The sequence below is a fragment of the Rhinatrema bivittatum genome, chromosome 14 (assembly GCF_901001135.1).
Source record: "Rhinatrema bivittatum chromosome 14, aRhiBiv1.1, whole genome shotgun sequence".
In the NCBI taxonomy this organism is placed as follows: Eukaryota; Metazoa; Chordata; class Amphibia; order Gymnophiona; family Rhinatrematidae; genus Rhinatrema; species Rhinatrema bivittatum.
In genome coordinates this window covers 1,560,582-1,581,645 of record NC_042628.1, presented here as the reverse complement: position 1 = coordinate 1,581,645, position 21,064 = coordinate 1,560,582, and the positions used below count along the sequence as shown (strand labels likewise).

The following is a 21,064-nucleotide window of genomic DNA, read 5'->3' as shown; positions in this document are numbered from 1 at the left end:
AATAATGGTAGGCAAGGTCTGTGCAAGGACAGGGACGGTGGTGGTGCTAGAATAATGGTAGGCAAGGTCTGTGCAAAGGACAGGGACGGTGGTGGTGCTAGAATAATGGTAGGCAAGGTCTGTGCAAAGGACAGGGACGGTGGTGGTGCTAGAATAATGGTAGGCAAGGTCTGTGCAAAGGACAGGGACGGTGGTGGTGCTAGAATAATGGTAGGCAAGGTCTGTGCAAAGGACAGTGACGGTGGTGGTGCTAGAATAATGGTAGGCAAGGTCTGTGCAAAGGACAGGGACGGTGGTGGTGCTAGAATAATGGTAGGCAAGGTCTGTGCAAAGGACAGGGACGGTGGTGGTGCTAGAATAATGGTAGGCAAGGTCTGTGCAAAGGACAGTGACGGTGGTGGTGCTAGAATAATGGTAGGCAAGGTCTGTGCAAAGGGCAGGGACGGTGGTGGTGCTAGAATAATGGTAGGCAAGGTCTGTGCAAAGGACAGGGACGGTGGTGGTGCTAGAATAATGGTAGGCAAGGTCTGTGCAAAGGACAGGGACGGTGGTGGTGCTAGAATAATGGTAGGCAAGGTCTGTGCAAAGGACAGGGACGGTGGTGGTGCTAGAATAATGGTAGGCAAGGTCTGTGCAAAGGACAGGGACGGTGGTGGTGCTAGAATAATGGTAGGCAAGGTCTGTGCAAAGGACAGGGACGGTGGTGGTGCTAGAATAATGGTAGGCAAGGTCTGTGCAAAGGACAGGGACGGTGGTGGTGCTAGAATAATGGTAGGCAAGGTCTGTGCAAAGGACAGGGACGGTGGTGGTGCTAGAATAATGGTAGGCAAGGTCTGTGCAAAGGACAGGGACGGTGGTGGTGCTAGAATAATGGTAGGCAAGGTCTGTGCAAAGGACAGGGACGGTGGTGGTGCTAGAATAATGGTAGGCAAGGTCTGTGCAAAGGACAGGGACGGTGGTGGTGCTAGAATAATGGTAGGCAAGGTCTGTGCAAAGGACAGGGACGGTGGTGGTGCTAGAATAATGGTAGGCAAGGTCTGTGCAAAGGGCAGTGACGGTGGTGGTGCTAGAATAATGGTAGGCAAGGTCTGTGCAAAGGGCAGTGACGGTGGTGGTGCTAGAATAATGGTAGGCAAGGTCTGCAAAGGGCAGGGACGGTGGTGGTGCTAGAATAATGGTAGGCAAGGTCTGTGCAAAGGACAGGGACGGTGGTGGTGCTAAAATAATGGTAGGCAAGGTCTGTGCAAAGGGCAGGGACGGTGGTGGTGCTAGAATAATGGTAGGCAAGGTCTGTGCAAAGGACAGGGACGGTGGTGGTGCTAAAATAATGGTAGGCAAGGTCTGTGCAAAGGGCAGGGACGGTGGTGGTACTAGAATAATGGTAGGCAAGGTCTGTGCAAAGGGCAGGGACGGTGGTGGTGCTAGAATAATGGTAGGCAAGGTCTGTGCAAAGGACAGGGACGGTGGTGGTGCTAGAATAATGGTAGGCAAGGTCTGTGCAAAGGACAGGGACGGTGGTGGTGCTAGAATAATGGTAGGCAAGGTCTGTGCAAAGGGCAGGGACGGTGGTGGTGCTAGAATAATGGTAGGCAAGGTCTGTGCAAAGGGCAGGGACGGTGGTGGTGCTAGAATAATGGTAGGCAAGGTCTGTGCAAAGGGCAGGGACGGTGGTGGTGCTAGAATAATGGTAGGCAAGGTCTGTGCAAAGGGCAGGGACGGTGGTGGTGCTAGAATAATGGTAGGCAAGGTCTGTGCAAAGGACAGGGACGGTGGTGGTGCTAGAATAATGGTAGGCAAGGTCTGTGCAAAGGGCAGGGACGGTGGTGGTGCTAGAATAATGGTAGGCAAGGTCTGTGCAAAGGACAGTGACGGTGGTGGTGCTAGAATAATGGTAGGCAAGGTCTGTGCAAAGGACAGTGACAATGGTGGTGCTAGAATAATGGTAGGCAAGGTCTGTGTAAAGGACAGGGACGGTGGTGGTGCTAGAATAATGGTAGGCAAGGTCTGTGCAAAGGGACAGTGACGGTGGTGGTGCTAGAATAATGGTAGGCAAGGTCTGTGCAAAGGGACAGGGACGGTGGTGGTGCTAGAATAATGGTAGGCAAGGTCTGTGCAAAGGACAGGGACGGTGGTGGTGCTAGAATAATGGTAGGCAAGGTCTGTGCAAAGGACAGGGACGGTGGTGGTGCTAGAATAATGGTAGGCAAGGTCTGTGCAAAGGGCAGGGACGGTGGTGGTGCTAGAATAATGGTAGGCAAGGTCTGTGTAAAGGACAGGGACGGTGGTGGTGCTAGAATAATGGTAGGCAAGGTCTGTGCAAAGGACAGGGACGGTGGTGGTGCTAGAATAATGGTAGGCAAGGTCTGTGCAAGGACAGGGACGGTGGTGGTGCTAGAATAATGGTAGGCAAGGTCTGTGCAAGGACAGGGACGGTGGTGGTGCTAGAATAATGGTAGGCAAGGTCTGTGCAAAGGACAGGGACGGTGGTGGTGCTAGAATAATGGTAGGCAAGGTCTGTGCAAAGGACAGGGACGGTGGTGGTGCTAGAATAATGGTAGGCAAGGTCTGTGCAAAGGACAGGGACGGTGGTGGTGCTAGAATAATTGTAAAGCATCTCTGCATGCACAAAGCCAGGGCCTGAGCACGTTTTGCACAATCAGGTCTCACAATTCTGTAGTGCAGAGCAGGAAGCAGGGATGCCAATAGATAATATCCAAAATAAAGCAAATAGTAGAAACGCTTTCTTTTTAAGTCTAATCACCTTGGAAGACTTTTTCATTTACTAAAGCAACTACTGTGAATATTTTACCTAAAGAAAGACATCCTATTCTGTTCTAACCACATGATTTGTAATTTATTAAAGCAGGAAAGTAAAAAGGAATCTCATCTCTATCAGATCTCTGTATAAACAATTTCAAACATCTGCTTTGTTTAAAGAGAAAGGCACTCAGAAACTAACTGCATGTTTCATCTCATCCTGGTTCTTTCCCGAAATAAACAGTATTTATAGTATTTCATTACATAATATCAAATTTAACTCTATACAGGCAAACGAACTAGTATCACTTCTTAATAAGTTTTCATTAAGTATGCTGGACAATTGGCCAATAACAATAGTTGTAAGAGACAAGGGCTGAGAAACTACAGTCTTCAAACGAAACTAGCTACTATGAGCAACATACAAATCTTATTACAAACTATAAAAGCAGCCAGTCCAAGGCTGTAAATGTAAGGTTCCCTGCACTATAGCCCAAACAGGGGTTAAATCCTGATTCTTTGCTCTCATAAGGGGGAGGGGAATCTAATCCGGTGCCTATCTTACGTTCCCGTGTAATCATAAACATGTTAAAATAATGCAAATGTTGTGTTAGACTTTCCTGTCTTTTTATGCTTAATGAATAACTTCTTGTGGAAATAATTCACACACTAATGCTAGGGGACTTGGGGGATCCTGTACCTTGTGATATAATGAATTTAAACTTAGAATGCCTTAAAAAAAAACCAAATTGCCAACTTTAAGCTACAAGAAATGTAAATAAAACTACTCACATATATGAATGAAAAATATACTCACGTGGTCTCATGAACCTCACGTGGTGCCTAATTGTGCCCTTGGCTCCGTTAGGTCTTGATTTGTTGTACCCGTGGTCCTGACAAATTCTGGCAGTTCCCACTGTTCCGACCAGTTCCAACCGTAGCCACGGTTCCGACTGGACCGGCCGCGCTCAAACCATCCTCTGCTACCAAAATGTTAAAAACCTTGAAACTTACCCCACCTGGTTTCCTCCCCAGAGATAGCCAGTGATGAAACAGACTTTCAGTTTCAAAACATAACATTTATTAAGTAGCTTAGAGATCTTAGAAGAGCTGGCAGGATTTGTTTATTTCATGCATGCATACAAAAATCAAAATAGCAGAAACCGAAGGGAACGAGATTGTGTTTCCTTCAGGAAGTAAACAGAGCCGATTACAGAATATACTGTTTCTTGTGCAATGCCATTTGCTCATAGTTTTAAATTTGCATTTCCACTTTGGGAATGCCAAGAATTCTAGAAGGATCAATGGCCAGCCATAGGTACAATAACTCCCAAACAAGAGAGACAAGATCTTCAAATTTTATTGTGGGAGGGGCAAAATATTGCAATGATTTTGTGGTGATATCTTTTTACATTAATTTTCAATATCCTAACACAAGATCTTGTTACAGCAATCAAATGTCGTATCAAAGAAAAGTGCAAAAAAAGAAAATAATTGTACAGGTGACACACATTAAAGTCAACAAAAGTGGAAAAACAGCCAGAATGCAAAAGAAACAAAAATAAGAATTCTCATAAATGGCAGGAAGCGGAAAGTACCTGAATGTAATTAGCTTCTAAGTGTGAAGAGCGGATCTAAATCCATAAAATAGGAACATCAAACCTCTGCGTTCTTCATGGAAAAAAATCCGTGATCAAATATTTCATGGCAGAAGAGCAAATGGCACACGATGGCAGCTCCCGTCACCCAGGGCCTGGCGACCCACCTGGAAGTTTCTAAATCTCCCCCAGGGGTCTTCTGAAGCAGCACAAAAACTCATGTGGTGACGACCCCACTCCCCAACAAAATCCATAATTCTGGGGGCTGGTGCGCACCCTTCCCCTTCTAAAACAAAAAAAAGCCCTGGGAGTCTGGGTTGACGCCAAACACCCCCTCATGGGGTCACAGAACAGCACCCCCTAGCTCTGGGTCTGCTCAATGCCCTTTTCCATGTGGTAGAGGCAGTGGCAGTCAGGGCATCGACCAGGCCCCGGATTCACCACCCCAGGGATGGGGCTGGGGGTTGTCTTTGGTAAGGGGGTGGGTAATTTTGCATCTAATGTGGGGTTAGGGGAGGGGAGCAGGGCATCACCACGCTTGCCATCTCAAAGGATAGCTGGGGGTGGGTGACGAGGGATCACGCAAGATTCCTGGGGGGTATTTCTTTGCGGATGGGGAGGGGTTAGTTTATTTTTGGACTGATGGGCCCTTTAAGAGGCTTCATCATTAGAGTAGTGGGGTTCAATCCCACTGCCGCTCCTGCTAACCTCAGGTACAGCGTTAGAGGGAGAGCCCTCTGGGGACGGGAAGTACCCACAGTACCTGAATGCAATCCTGCTTTGAAGTGCCTGAGAGGCAGAATATAAAGCAAAGAAATATTAATAATAATAGCGCTACGTCCTCCAAATGCAATAAAGAATGCAGCTCTTCTCTTTGCACCAGCTGCATTATTCTGTTTGCGTTAGAGTAACTAGTAATTAGCTGCTTTGCATGTATTAGTTAATTGTATTCATGCAAATGCATGCAAAGCATCTCATATACGTAGGGGAGGAAATCTTATAAAATAACCTGCCATGTTGTGCATCATTGCCACAATATGGTGATAACGTGCGACAAATGGCGTTTATCACGTTATTGCCATAGCGCCACTTAGTATGTTCAGGGAATGATCCTGCAAAAAATATCCCCATTCCTTGCTATGGGAAACACTGAGGCTGCCAAATGCTGACCTCTGCTCCGTTGCAAAAGCCCCTCCCCCACACTTCCAGCATTTGACACAGAGATGCCCCCTCCCAAAGCCCAACACACAGACCCCTTAGTTTTCAGTGCCAGAGAGTTTGGAATTTGTGGCATTTCTGGATAAGGACAGAGGTGATTACTCTGTCATGCCCTGATCCTCTGTACCTGGGACTCCCCGCACTCCACTTCTCCTCGCTTCATTTCATTTAAAATACTGCAGCAAGCTTGGTCCATATAGCACCAGCCCTAAAGGCCTTGCACAGACTCCCTCTTTTATTTGTGTTAAACACATTTGTTTTTTGCTTTTTCAGTCTGGCTCTATTACCTTTCCTCTCTACTAAAGTCATTCTGTCCTGCAAGGCGCTTACACTTAGAAGTTCCTTGTAAATTAACATTTGTGGATACCATAAGAGCCTCTTTCTTCCTGTGCACTCGGCTTCTGGAGCGCTTTACCTTTCAGCTTTGGAGAGTCAGAAAATAATGCAAGGCCTTAGCTTGCCAGGCCTGGTCTGAGGTTTTATTGCTTTATGATGATTGCTGTGTATTTACTTATTTGCTTGTGATGATGATGATGTTTGATTTATTTTTTGTCTGAGCTTGTACATTGTATTGAATCTTTGCAAGGAGGTGGTAGGGGATCTGCCGAGGCTGGAGGTGGTCAGGAAATAAAGCCACATTCATCTTTAATCAAAGGGGAATGTACAGCGGAGAGAAACCGAGGATCCAGGGAATGTCAGGGCCCAGAGAGTCATTACTTCCCCTCTGCTGGCCCAGGGTGGATCTCCCTTTGGACCAATGAGGACTTCACTGACGATGTCCAAGTCCTTAATACCTGAAGGGCGGGAATGATACTGCACTTCCAGATCTCCCTGGCAGAATCCCCGCCTGCTGCCCCCACTGCCACCAGTTTGAGATCCTCTGGTCCTGAGAGGTGGTTGATAGATAAAATTAACTGAATCAGCTTCCCACACACTCCTATGCTCCCATATACTACAACCACACATCCCCACCCAAACTCACACCCCTCCTACTTCTCCACGGACACCCCTCCTACTCCTCCACGCACGCGCACACACACCCCTCCTACTCCTCCACACACACCCCTCCTACTCCTCCACGCGCGCGCGCACACACACACACACACACACACCCCTCCTACTCCTCCACGCGCGCGCACACACACACACACACACCCCTCCTACTCCAAGCACACCCCTCCTACTCCTCCACACACACCCCTCCTACTCCTCCACGCGCGCGCACACACACCCCTCCTACTCCTCCATGCACACCCCTCCTACTCCTCCACGCGCGCGCACACACACACACCCCTCCTACTCCTCCACGCACACCCCTCCTACTCCTCCCCGCACGCACACACACACACCCCTCCTACTCCTCCACGCACACCCCTCCTACTCCTCCATGCACACCCCTCCTACTCCTCCACGCACGCACACACACACACACCCACCCCTCCTACTCCTCCACGCACACCCCTCCTACTCCTCCACGCACGCACACACACACCCCTCCTACTCCTCCACGCACACACACCCCTCCTACTCCTCCACGCGCGCACACACACCCCCCTCCTATTCCTCCACGCGCGCGCACACACACACACACACACACCTCCTACTCCTCCACGTGCGCGCACACACACATCCCTCCTACTCACGCACGCATACACACACCCCTCCTACTCACACACACACACCCCTCCTACTCCTCCGCACGCACACACACACACCCACACCTCCTCCTCCACGCACGCATACACACCCCCCTCCTACTCACACACACACAAACACCTAGGGCTGGATTTATTGAGAGGTATAGAAGGTCTATTGCAAGAGCGGCAGAAATCTAGGGGGCTGGCTGAAAATCTGCTGCTGCCTTCCAACTTTGCTGAATCTCATTCAGCAGCCTTTTGCTTCCTGATTTAGCATCTCCTCCGCTCCCAGGAGGAGAACAGGAGCGGAAGGGATGAGGCTGGGACAAACAGAGTAAAAAGAGCTGCTCTGCTCCATAATCCGTTTCCCCCTTGTCTTTCAGGGGCTGAGTGTGGAGCTGACAGAGCAAAGTGGGGAGATCACTTTGAGGAGATTAGGGGGGAGGGGATAAGTTGGGGTCAGTTGGTATCCCCACAGATAAGCCTGACTGTAAACTGGAAGCCCTAATCTTAGGGAGTCAGCACTCAGCTACTATTTCACTGCATAACTGAACCAGGATGGGAGCAGTCCGTGCAGCTTAGGGATGGGCAAAATCTGGCCTGGTTTTCAGGATGTCCACAATAAATCCTGGTGGGAGATATTTGCATCTTGTGGTTACCTTGAAAGTCCTCAGGGGACTAGAGCTGCACATCCTCGAGATTGGCTTGGATGAGGTCATGGGGCTGGCACACAGGAGAAGATTGGGGCTGCCAGATGATGGGTGGGAGGAAGCAGGTCACATGCTTGTCCTATCATCGCATGCCTGGCTGCAGCAGTGCTGACCATGCCACCCTGCACCGAGCTGCACCTCATGACTGCGCTTTTTTCTTTCAAACAATTTCAGATGCTAAATTTGAACTAGACATGCTTGCTCTCCTCCCTCCTGCCTCTCCTCTCCTCTCCTCCTTGTTCCTCCCTTCCTCCTCTACCGCTCTTCCTCATCTTCATCCATCTTGCCTCTCCTCTTCATCTGTCCCTTCACTACTCCCCTTTCATTGTTCACTCTCTTCTCCCTATCAACTTCCCTTCCTCCCCATTCATCTTTCCCTTCCCTCTCTCCCCCTATAATCTTTTCCACCTCTGTACCTACCCCCCACCCCTTAGCCCTTTCTCCCTATCACTGTCGCTTCCCTCCTCTTTCTGTCTGCACCTTTCCCTCTCCTCTCATTTTTGTTGTGTTCTCCACCCACCATGCGGTTTTTGTTTTCCTTCTCATAGTGTGGCCGAAATGCTGAGAACTTCGACCGGTTTTTCACGCGCCATCCTCCTGTGCTAACGCCTCCTGACCAGGAAGTCATCAACAACATTGACCAATCAGAATTCGAGGGATTTTCCTTTCTTAACTCTGAGTTTTTAAAAACTGAAGTCAAGAGCTAAGTAGTTGTGGGAGTCCTCGTCCGATGGCAGGTGTAGCGGTGACGACGTAAACCTGCACTGAGAGGTCTGTGTCTGCGTACAGAGGGGGATTCGGGCTGATACTAGAGTGACCCTGGTGTGGGAGGGGGAAAGGGCAGTGACGGCTCGTAAAGGACTCCAAATCCTGAGAGTCGCTGCAGTGCAGTGTAACACTCGGCCCTGACACAGTCACTGCACTATTACTGTAACACTCGGCCCTGACACAGTCACTGAACCATTCCAGCAATGCTTGGCCCTGGCACAGTCACTGCACTGTTACTGTAACACTGGGCCCTGACACAGTCACTGCACTGTTATTGTAACACTGGGCCCTGACACAGTCACTGAACCATTCCAGCAATGCTTAGCCCTGGCACAGTCACTGCACTGTTACTGTAACACTCGGCCCTGACACAGTCACTGAACCGTTACTGTAACACTCGGCCCTGACACAGTCACTGAACCATTCCAGCAATGCTTGGCCCTGGCACAGTCACTGCACTGTTAGTGTAACACTTGGCCCTGACACAGTCAGTGCACGTACTGTAACACTTGGCCCTGACACAGTCACTGCACTGTTACTGTAACACTCGGCCCTGATACAGTCACTGCACTGTTACTGTAACACTCGGCCCTGACACAGTCACTGCACTGTTACTGTAACACTCGGCCCTGACACAGTCACTGCACTGTTACTGTAACACTCGGCCCTGATACAGTTACTGAACCATTGCAGCAATGCTCACCCTGGCACAGTCACTGCACTGTTACTGTAACACTCGGCCCTGACACAGTCACTGCACTGTTACTGTAACACTCGGCCCTGATACAGTTACTGAACCATTCCAGCAATGCTTAGCCCTGGCACAGTCACTGCACTGTTACTGTAACACTCTGTCCTGACACAGTCACTGAACCATTCCAGCAATGCTTAGCCCTGGCACAGTCACTGCACTGTTACTGTAACACTCAGTCCTGACACAGTCACTGAACCATTCCAGCAATGCTTGGCCCTGGCACAGTCACTGCAGTATTATTGTAACACTCAGCCCTGACACAGTCACTGAACCATTCCAGCAATGCTTAGCCCTGGCACAGTCACTGCACTGTTACTGTAACACACGGCCCTGACACAGTCACTGAACCATTCCAGCAATGCTCGCCCTGACACAGTCACTGCAGTATTATTGTAACACTCAGCCCTGACACAGTCACTGAACCATTCCAGCAATGCTCTGCCCTGTTGCAGTCTGTGAACCATTCCAGCAGTACTTGCCCTGACACAGCCCTTGCACTATTCCAGCAATGCTCTGCCCTGACATAGTCACTGCAGTATTATTGTAATGCTCAGTCCTAAGTCACTGAAGTGGGCCTGCCTGACAGTCGCTGCATCATTCCAGCAATGCTCTACTCTGATATAGTCACTGCACTTTTACTTAACACTCAGCCCTGACACAGTCCTGCAGTATTCCAACAACACTCCAGCCTGCCTGACCCAGTCACAGCAGTATTACTGTAACACGCGGCCCTGACACAGTCACTGCAGTAATATGACTGATGTGTCACTGCACGTGACATTCCCGTGTAGTCACAGTAATAATCACAGCAATGCCATTATTTCATGGGAATTGTGCTGTACACAGGGAGTGGCACCCTTACTCCCAGGTTAAATAGCTCAGCAGGGACACTTTACATTCAAGGTGCAGACTACTGCTAATGCTCTTGTTCTGTTTCTTTTTACTATCTTTAAAGCAAAAAAGTGTTTAAAAGTAAATAAATTCTTCTAAAATCCCTGAATGCAAAGAATTGAAAGAGTAAATGTTAGATTTCTTTATTTGAAAAAGAGAGGGGGATACAGGAAAGAGGAGAAGGTACTGAGGTCTGATGACCTTCCACACTGGGAATGTGTCCTGGGGTCAGAGTTTGTTCATTTTTCAAGGACTTTCTTCAGCTTCCTGCAGGAAACATATTCCTGTCACAGAAGCAAAGGCTCTGTGAGTGAGGACTGTGATCAATACTAAGTTCAACTGGAAAATGAGGGCGGAATCCCTTTCTCAGTCTTGAAGCCTTGACTCTTGCTTGTGAAGGGCAGGGGTCAGCAGCTCCAGGAGACTTCCAGAGCAGGGCTGCTCCGTGACCTGTGGACGCTTTATGCACCGTCTCGTATTGGAAGGACAGGACTGGTTCAGACTGCAGGCTCTGGAAGTTCACCTGTAACTACCCACACACAGTTCTTTCCTTTCCTGTGACTTGGGGAAAGTTCAGATCTGTTCTGTGTGAGCAGCAGGATGGATTAGAGACCAGTATAGCAGACAATCTGCAAGCGAGCTGGCACGGACTCACCAGCCAGGGGCCTCTGTGCTCACCTTTTACCACCAGCAAAACATTGGGGGTTTACTTTGACCCTTTATTATGCGTAGAAGCACCTGGCATGTGAATGTCCCTTGCGCTGAGGATTATTTCCTCGTGCTACACCTGTGAGGTGTCGCATTGATCTGGGAGCCAGGTGCATTTGAATGAGAAATATCCTCCAGCCCTTCAGTTGCAGCTGCAGATAGATCTTTTATAATAGTGACTGAATTCCTGCCATGGAGACCTGCGCTGCAACATTTAAGAAACATACGTTCACTCTGTGGCCAACTGGAGAGAGGAAAAACACAGGTATATCTTAGCAAGGTCCAGGCAAAGGAGAAAGAGAGATGGGTACACAGTGTCCAGGAAAAGGGGAATGAGATGGGTACATCTCAGCAGTATCCAGGCAGAGGGGAGAGAGATCTCTGAGGGGTCCAGGTGCAGAGAGGTGAGAGCTGTCTGAGGGGTCCAGGTGCAGAGAGGCGAGAGAGATCTCTGAGGGATCAAGGTGCAGAGAGGTGAGAGAGATCTCTGAGGGGTCCAGGGGCAGAGAGGCGAGAGAGATCTCTGAGGGGTCCACGGGCAGAGAGGCGAGAGAGATCTCTGAGGGGTCCAGGTGCAGAGAGGTGAGAGCTGTCTGAGGGGTCCAGGTGCAGAGAGGTGAGAGCTGTCTGAGGGGTCCAGGGGCAGAGAGGCGAGAGAGATCTCTGAGGGGTCCAGGGGCAGAGAGGCGAGAGAGATCTCTGAGGGGTCCAGGGGCAGAGAGGCGAGAGAGATCTCTGAGGGGTCCAGGGGCAGAGAGGCGAGAGCTCTCTGAGGGGTCCAGGGGCAGAGAGGTGAGAGAGATCTCTGAGGGGTCCAGGTGCAGAGAGGCGAGAGAGATCTCTGAGGGATCAAGGTGCAGAGAGGCGAGAGCTCTCTGAGGGGTCCAGGGGCAGAGAGGTGAGAGAGATCTCTGAGGGATCCAGGTGCAGAGAGGCGAGAGAGATCTCTGAGGGGTCCAGGGGCAGAGAGGCGAGAGATGGTTTCATCTCAGCATGGTCCAGGCAGAGGGGACATCTCTGAATGCCTCAAAATACCTGGTCACTCTAGTAAACCGCAATCCCCAACTTGTGTTTTTCATCAGTGCATATCACCATTTTTTTTTCTAAAATGCCAAAACTTAAAATTTACTTTTACTTATCCTTTAAGTGAGTGTCAAATGTTTTGCACAGTTAATGCGGAATGAGTTGATTAAACAGTATTGTGAACCATGAATAAAACTGTAAACACTTTTGTCTTAACTAGTATCATTCATTGGATGATGATGAGGGTTCCTGAACCATCCAATTTATGCCTTGAGATTGAGGAAGGCTACAAAGAATGTGGCTAGTAAACAGTTTCCGCCTTTGGCTGACAGTAGCCTTGCACTCTCAGCTGCTGGCCCTCTGGATCTGTTTGCATCAGGTTTTGGTCTGCAGTGAACTGTAAGCTGCAGCTCCTTCTCCCTAAGGAGAATCAGCCCGGCGGGGAGTGGGTAACTTATACCGGACCCGTGCTGCTAAAAATACCTGCAGATTGGGCAGTTTGCTGGATACGTTTATCCGGCTACTTCCTCCAGGTTATCCTCCTACCTACTCACCCACAAAATCAGAGGCATTCAGCAAGCTCAAATTTTTAAATTCCACCGTTTGTCCAGCTATGCCCTGAAAGCCAGATAAATGAGCCGAATCTTGACCTGAAGGCCAACAACCACGTTTATTTATTACTTACGCAGTTTCTGCACCGCTCTAGGCAGAATTTCTAGGTGACAAATTAGTATGACTAATTTACCTCATGTGTGATGAGCTTTCGAGATCTCTGCTTCCTTCCTCCGATGGGTGCAGAATGAGATAAGGATGATGCCTGAATAGACAAGGAAATCACAGGTTGAATCACAAAGGTAGCTTTGGGGAGGGGCTTTCTTTTTAAAGACCGAATTTATCGTTGCAGCAGGACTCTGTCTGGTAGTGAGTGAGGAAAGCAGTGTCCCTATTACATTCTGCTGTGTCTGATCATTGTAATTATGAATGCCTTTTGTACTTGGGTAGTGTCCTGATTATAGGGTCATTAATGCCGTGAGCTGGCCTGCAGAAAGTTTATTCCCATCCTTTTCATCAGAATCCTTTTTGGTGCTTTGGTGCTTTTTTTTTCAAAATCCGACTTTGCCTGACCTTTTCCATGGCTGCTGAAGGGGGGGCTTGCAGGATTCTATGAAGCCCTCCTACCAGGCACGTTACTGCACTTGGATTGCTTAATGTGCACATGCAAGCTTCCTCCTGGGCATCCCTGAAGTATTTTAGTGACACATCCACCCCTCCCATCCCTCCTCATGTTAAGCCTGGGCTGACTTCACTGGTTTCCTTTTCCCTCCCACCCAGCTGTTGAGTTGTCACAGGGGGGCGGGTAACCCAAGCCCAGTTTGACTTTTTGATGACACAGGATGGGGAGGTGATTAAGTATTTTGAAGATGGGGGTGGGGTTATAAACCCTGGGTTTGCATGCAGGCGGGGCTTATCCCTGCTGGGTGGTGGGAGGGAGGGAGTGGGAAGGCGGAGCTCTGCCGGTGGGGTCCTGCGCTGGAAGCGGGTTGGGCTGTTGGTAGGGGGCAGATCTCCCCAAGAATGGCCTGGTGTGGGGCTTGTTCTGATGTACCCTTATGTATATGACGTGATTATTTTGTATTGCGCTCGGAAAATGGAGTTATCAATAAACTGTGGCCATATGTATTCCCCGCCTGCTTGCATGGCTTGCTTTATTGTAATGGGTGTGGGACATGGGAAACAACGCAGGAAGTCTCTTACCCAGGATGCAATCTTCCTGGAATTAATACCCCAATTTACTGTGCAATGCTAAGCTTCAAATACAACTCCCCACCTGTGATTTCCTCATCCTCACCTCATTCTGCACTGAAGTGAGGTCTGGAAAGTTCCTAGCAAATATATTTATTTATTTATTTATTTGCAGATTTTTATATACTGGGGTACGTAAGTAACATCACCTCGGTTTACATTAAAACAATAATTCAGCATTGCGCTTTACAATATAACATAGAAACTGAACAAATACAAAACCATGTATAACTTTGTATTAAAAGAATATAATCGAAATCTAAGAGACTGTGGAAATGGTGAAGAATGGTATAGGACTCAGATATTAATTAGCCCAGTACAAAGCTCTCCCCTACAGCTTTATTTCTCCATCTCCGAGAGGACTAATAGGGCAGCCTCTCTGCTCTGAATGGAAACAGTATTTAGGAATTGCCTGATTGTTGGAGCAGAGAAGAAAGCTGCCTCCTATTTGATATCCCTGGACAGGGCTGTCGGATACATGCAAGCTCTGAATAGCTAAACATCTAGCAGTGGCAGAGGGACATAGTCATAAACCACGAGTGCCTGCAGTGATGCCGGCAGGAAAAGAGAAGAACCAGGCATAAAGCCAAGAGCAGGGTGAGTGCATGCGTCCAATAAACCTGTCCTAGCTTACAACCCTATTCAGTTTGTACCACCCAAAACATCTTCTGCCTGTGGCAGTGCATCTGAGATCCCGTCTGGCAGGGCCAGCTTGGCACAGCTCAGCTCCATGGCAGAGACAAGTGCCATCCGTAGAGAGCAAGGCCATGGGTCCCAGGTCCATCCTCTCGGGTGAGAGGAAGACTGAATGACTGAGCTCCCACCCTCTGGGCCACCCACCGAAGGCAGGAACTGGAAGCATTAGAAGAAAAGCAAACTTCTGCCCCATTCATTTTATATGTTGTATAAATAAAGAATATGAAACAAGGATTAAAACATGATCTGCCGCCAAAGCATCTATTCTCCCAGTGCAGCTGATTTATTCAGCAGAGCAGGAGAATGGATTGTGAACTGGTAGAGGCCCAGCACTGGCATGGGCGGGGCCATTCCCCCCACTCAGGGCTTGGAGATCACGGTTACTGAGAGAAATCCTAATGACTTGTCTAGATGCCCAAGACCACTTCTTCTCTTGCAGAACGTGTTCCTGCTTGCTGGCTTCAGCAAGTCTTAGCGAGACGGGCAGATCCAGTGCCTTGCAAAATTGTTCACACCCTGTGCTGTAAAAAAAAAAAAGGTCAAAATGCATTAAAGGAGGAGTTTATTTACTGTTCTACAAAACATACTCTGCTCGTTCATAGTGAAAATAATTAGAAAAGTATTCCAAAAGTAATGAATAAAACACCCCCAAAAAATCTTGATTGCAGAGCTCTTCCCACCCTCTGTCATAGCAAACCCAAATTAGCTCCAGTGCAAAACATTGCCCTAATGAGGCCCATAATAAGATAAATAAAGCCCGCCTGGGTCCCCTCCCAGCGGCTGAGCTAATTCAAATACTCCTGGATGAAGGCTCAAGCTGTTTCCCTTGTATGAAGTGAATGTCAAGCAGAAGTCAAACCGTACCAAACAGAAGGCGCTGAATAACCCGGGATAACGTTATTCAGATTAGCAGATTGGGTGTGTTTAAATATCCCATGGAGCACTGGCAGCATGAAGACACGGCCATGATCAGCCCAGCACAGCACCCCGCTTACACCATTCCTAGAGCAAAGCACGGCGTGGCAGCCTTGTGTGGTGGGGATGTGCAAAGGAGAGGCAGAGCCTGCAGGAAAACCTGTTCCAGTCTGCCATAGATTCACCTCTCAGCAGGACCATGATGCTAAGCACAAAGGAGAAGCAACAATGGATCCAATAGAAAATCTGACTGCAGTCCACAAACGCTCCCCAGCCAACCTGCCAAGAAGAACAGGCGTAAACCGCGCCATCCCGCTGGGCAAAGTGGGCAGACAACGTCCCCTAAATGACTCAGGGCTGTTCTTGCTGCAGAAGGGGCCTTCACCAAGTACTGAGCCAAGGGGTGTGAAGACTTTTGCACTCAAGCCTTGTTCTTTTCTTTTTTTTATTCTTAATTACTTTTGGAATGTTTATATAATTGTTTTTTTCATGATGAAAATCTAAAGGACATTGTGTACAAACTCCTTCTCTAATGTATTTTCATTTATATGTTTAACACAGAATGTGGACTCATTTATTCCAGATTTCTTATTTTCTGCTCGTCATGCTCATGTGATCACCACGCTCCATACATAACACAGAAATAACAAATAAAACTTATCCATTGCCCTGACCCTACAAGAGCCACCTAATGGCTCCGCCCCTGAAATGGGCAGAACTGGATGAGGCAGGTAAGTCCTTTCCTCCTCAGCTGCCTTGCTGTCTGCACCAGGAAAGGGCCCCAGAATGTCTCAAACGCCTGTGTCCCTTAGTAAAACAACTTTAAAAATGAAGGAGAAGATTAGCACACGCCAGAGATCATCGGTGACATTCACACATCTTAGAACTTGCAGGCCCTGCCCCTGAAAATGGAGCTTTAACATCAGAAAACAATTTTTCAGCTCCCAGGGGAAGTCCCACATTGGCAAATGTGGACCAAATATATTCTGCTTCTTTTTGACACTTCAAAAAAGAAACAGATTTTTTGTTCACGTTTGACAAGTTCCAGAATTCTGTCCTGGTCTGGTTGGCAACATGTTTGAGCAGCTATGAGTGCAGGCTGCATGCATGGCAATTGTGTAATGGCTGTTTGAATGACTGTGAGTGCACGCTGCATGCATGGTCATGTAGCAGCTGTGAGTGCATACTGCAAGCATGGCGATTGTATAGCAGATGTTTCAGTGGCTGTGTGTACCCACTGCATGCATGGCGATCATATAGCAGCAGCTCTTTGAGCAGCTGTGAGTGCATGCTGCATGCATGGTGATCGTGTAGTGGCTGAGCAGCTGTGAATGTATGCTGCATGCATAGTGATTGTAGAGCAGCTGTTATAGTGGCTGTGAGTGCATGCTGCATGCATGGAAATTGTGTAGAAGCTCTTTGAGCAGCTGTGAGTGCATGCTGCATGCACGGTGATCATATAGTGGCTGAGCAGCTGTAAATGTATGCTGCAAGTATGATAATTGCAGAGCACTTGAGTTGCTGTGAGGGCATGCTGCATGCATGGCAATTGTATAGTGGTTCTTTGAGCAGCTGTGAGGTCTCACTGCTTGCATGGTGATTGTGTAGCAGCTGTATGTGCACACAGCATACATGGTGGTTCCATAGTGGCTGTGAGTGCACACTGCATGCATATTAATAGAGTGGCTGTGAATGCATGCAGCATGCATGGTGATTGCAGGGCATCTGTTTGAGGAGCTCTGAGTGCAAGCTGCATGCATGGTGATTTCAGAGTGGCTGTAAGTGCACACCGCATGCATGGTGATTGCAGAGCCGCTGTGAGTTCACATTGCATCCATGGTTATTGCAGAGCAGCTGTTTGAAAGGCTCTGAATGCACGCTGCATGCATATTGATTGCAGAGCAGCTGTGAGTGCACACTGCATGCATGGTGATTGTAGAGCGGCTGTGAGTTCATGTTGCATCCATGGTGATTGAAGAGCAGCTATTTGAGAGGCTCTGAATGCATGCTGCATGCATATTGATTGCAGAGCAGCTGTTTGAGTGGCATTGTGTGCACACTGCATGCTTAGTGATTGCAGAGCTTCTGTGAGTGCACACGCCTGTGTGGTGATTGCAGAGCAGCTGTGAGTCCACACGCCTGTGTGGTGATTGCAGAGCAGCTGTGAGTGCACACTGGCTGCGTGGTGATTGCAGAGCAGCTGTGAGTGCACACTGGCTGCATGGTGAGTGCATGTTGCATGTATGGCAATGTTATTGCAGCTCTTTGAGCAGCTGTGAGTGCATGCTGTATGCCTGGTGATTGTGTAATCGCTGTTTGAGAAGCTTTAAGTACACTAAGGCATGTCAATTATATAATTGTTTGAGCAGCTGTGAGTGCACGGTGCATGCATGTTGATCATGTAACAGCTGTTTTAGCGACTGTGAGTGCATGCTGTATGCATAGTGATTGTGTAGATGCTGTGAATGCATGCTGCATGTATGGTGATTGCATAGTGGCTGTTTGAGCAGCTAGGAGTATGCTGCATGCATGGTGATTGTTTAGAGGTTTGACTGCATGCTGCATGGTTGGTGATTGGCTGATTAGCTAAGTGCACACTGTATGTATGGTGATTGCATAGTGGATGTTTCAGCAGTTGAGTGCAAGCTGAATGAATGGTGATTCTATAGTGGCGGTGAGTGCATGCTGCATGCATGGTGGTTGCATAGTGGCTTTTTCAGCAGCTGTGAATACACACTACATGGAAGGTGATTGCAGAGGACCTGTGAGTACACGCTGGCTGCACGGTGATTGCAGAGCGGCTGTGAGTGCATGCTGCATGGATGGAGACTGTATAGTGGCTGTGAGTGCATGATACATGCAGTATGGATCTTGTATCATGGCAGTGAGTGCATGCTGCATGCATGGTAATTGTATAGTGGCTTTTAATCCATGCTGCATTCAGGGCAATTGTATAGTGGCTGTGAGTGCACGCTGCCTATATAGCGATTGTATAGAAGGTGTTTGAGTGACTGTGAATGCATGCTGCATGCATGGCACTTGTATGGCAGCTGAGGGCATGCTGCATGCAAGGCGATGCATTCTGCCTTCATGGCAATTGTATAGTGGTTCTTTGAGCGGCTGTGAGTGCTCGCTGTATGCATAGTGATTGTGTAGTGGCTGTAACTATGTGTACACACATGCATGGCCATTACATAACATTTGTTTGAGCAGCTGTGAGTGCACACTGCATGCATGGCGATTGTATAGCGGCTGTGAGTGCATGCTACATGTCTGGCAATTGTACAGCAGCTGTGAGTGCACGTGCCATGCATGGCAATTGTAGAGCGGCTGTTTGAGTAGCTGTGAGTGCACACTGCATGCATGGCGATTGTATAGTGATTGAGCAGCTGTAAGTGCATGCTTCATGCATGGTGATTATATAGTGGCTGTTTAAGTAGCTGTATATATATATTGCATGCATGGTGATTATATAGGGATTCTGGCTGCATGGATGGTGATTGTATAGTGGCTAAGTAGCTGAGCGAACACGTATGTATGGTGATTGTATAGCAGCTGTTTGAGTGGCTGTGAGTATGCTGTATGTATGGTGATTAAAAGTTTTGACTGCACACTGCATGGATGGCGATTGTATAGTGGCTGACTAGCTGAGAGTGCATCCTCCATCTATGCTGATTGCATAGTGGCTTTTTGAATGGCTGTGAGTGCATGCTGCAGTCATGGTGATTGTATAGCTGCTGTGAATGGATGCTGCAGGCATGGTGATTTGTATAGCAGCTGTTTAGTGATTGTACCTGCACACTACAGGCATGACAATTGTATAGTGGCTGTGAGTGCACACTGCATCAATGGTGATTTGTATAGTGCCATTAGCTACTGCTGCCTTCAAAAACATGCAGAATGACTCCCAGCTCAGACTAGGTTGTACTCACCTGTGCAGGTAACTAAAGTGGTACTAGAGCTGGGGCAAAATCTGGCAAAGCGTAGTAGTGGAGGATTCTGAAAGAAGCTGGCCCAGGTTTGCATACTTGCTCTAGTACTTCTTTCACGTGTATAGTGGAGATGATGGAAGGGGAATAATACAGCAACAATTACTTTTTTCAAATAGTACAAGAGTTCTCCCTGCTGCAAAGGACTGAAAAGAGAGGCCATAAGAACATAAGATATGGCATATTGGGTCAGACCAAGGGTCCATCAAGCTCAGTATCCTGGTTTCCAACAGTGGCCAATCCAAGTCCCAAGTACTTGGCAAGTACCCAACATTAAATCGATCCCATGCTGCTAATGCTAGTAAGAAGCAGTGGCTATTCTCTATAATAACAGTTTATGGACTTCTCCTCCAAAAACTTTTCCAAACCTTTTTTTTAACTCCAACTACACTAACTGCCTTATCCACATCCTTCCAGCAATGAATTTCAGAGCTTAATTGTGTGTTGAGTGAAAAATAATTTTCTCTGATTTGTTTTAAATGTGCTACTTGCTAACTTCATGGAATGCCCCCTAGCCCTTGTATTATATGAAAAAAGTAAATAACCATTTCACATTTACACATTCAAGTCCTTTCATGATTTTTATAGACCTCTATCATATCCCCCCTCAGCTGTCTCTTCTCCAAGCTGAAAAGTCCTAACCTCTTCAGCCTTTCCTCATAGGGGAGCTGTTCCATTCCCCTTATCATTTTGGTTGCCCTTCTCTGTACCTTCTCCATCACAATTATATTTTTTTTGAGATGCGGCGACCAGAATTGTACGCACTACTCAAGGTGCGGTCTCACCATGGAGCGATACAGAGGCATTATGACAACCTCCGTCTTATTTGCCATTCCCTTTCTAATAATTCCTAATGTTGTTTGCTTTTTTTTTTTTTTTTTTTTTGACTGCCGCAGCACACTGAGCCATGCATAAAGACTCCTTGCTGAGTTGGCTAGGAGCATGCAGGGAGAGATTATGCATGATGACTGCCTGATGAGAGCCCCAGGCATGGGAATAGGTAAGAGTGGAGGTTGTAGCTCTCCTGGTACTGGATCTGGGACTTTCTCTGTCTGAGACATTTTTTGCCAGCCCTTGGAGATGATAATCCCTCAGGAATTATGGTATTCAAAGTATAATTCATGCATATCTTCAGAAGAAAAATTAAAGTGGAAAAATGAGTCTGTATATGAAATTGTTTTTTATTTACTGACATTTGATCTGAGATATCACATCGGTTTTACATTCAGGTACTGTAGGTATTTCCCTATCCCCAGAGGGCTTACAATCTAAGTTTTATACCTGAGGCAATGGAGGGTAAAGTGACTTGCCCAAGCTCACAAGGAGTGACAGCGGGACTCGAACCCTGTTCTAAGCACTAGGCTATTCCTCCCTGAGAGGAAAAGGCAGGGATAAGCTGCTTCCTGCTCAGAGATTTAGGTTTAAACCTGAGGAAACCCTGCAGTGATGTCATAGTGATGAGAGTCTGACATCACAGTGATTGCCATGGCAACAGACTATCCACGCACACTCTTGTAATTTAGGAGCAGAAGAAGGTGGCAGGAATGAGATGGAAAGTAAATCTAGCTCCAGTAACATCAGCAGGGGCAGATTTGGC

General features: G+C 47.8%; 1 protein-coding gene across 7 annotated transcripts in view; it reads left to right on the top strand.

Moving 5' to 3' along the window:
* Nucleotides 1–21,064, top strand: part of PRKCB (protein kinase C beta) — a 188,250-nt gene that overhangs the window by 164,964 nt on the left and 2,222 nt on the right. For 3 of the 7 annotated variants that reach the window (XM_029576315.1, XM_029576317.1, XM_029576318.1), the window contains one exon: nt 8,469–12,280. The exons of 1 other annotated variant lie outside the window; for it this stretch is intronic. In XM_029576315.1, coding sequence (XP_029432175.1) covers nt 8,469–8,627 — 159 coding nt within the window. In that variant the 3' untranslated portion in view covers nt 8,628–12,280. Of the gene's footprint in view, nt 1–8,468; nt 12,281–21,064 lie in introns of those variants that run through there. 3 more of the 7 variants (XR_003852574.1, XR_003852573.1, XR_003852575.1) reach the window with 3 other exon arrangements.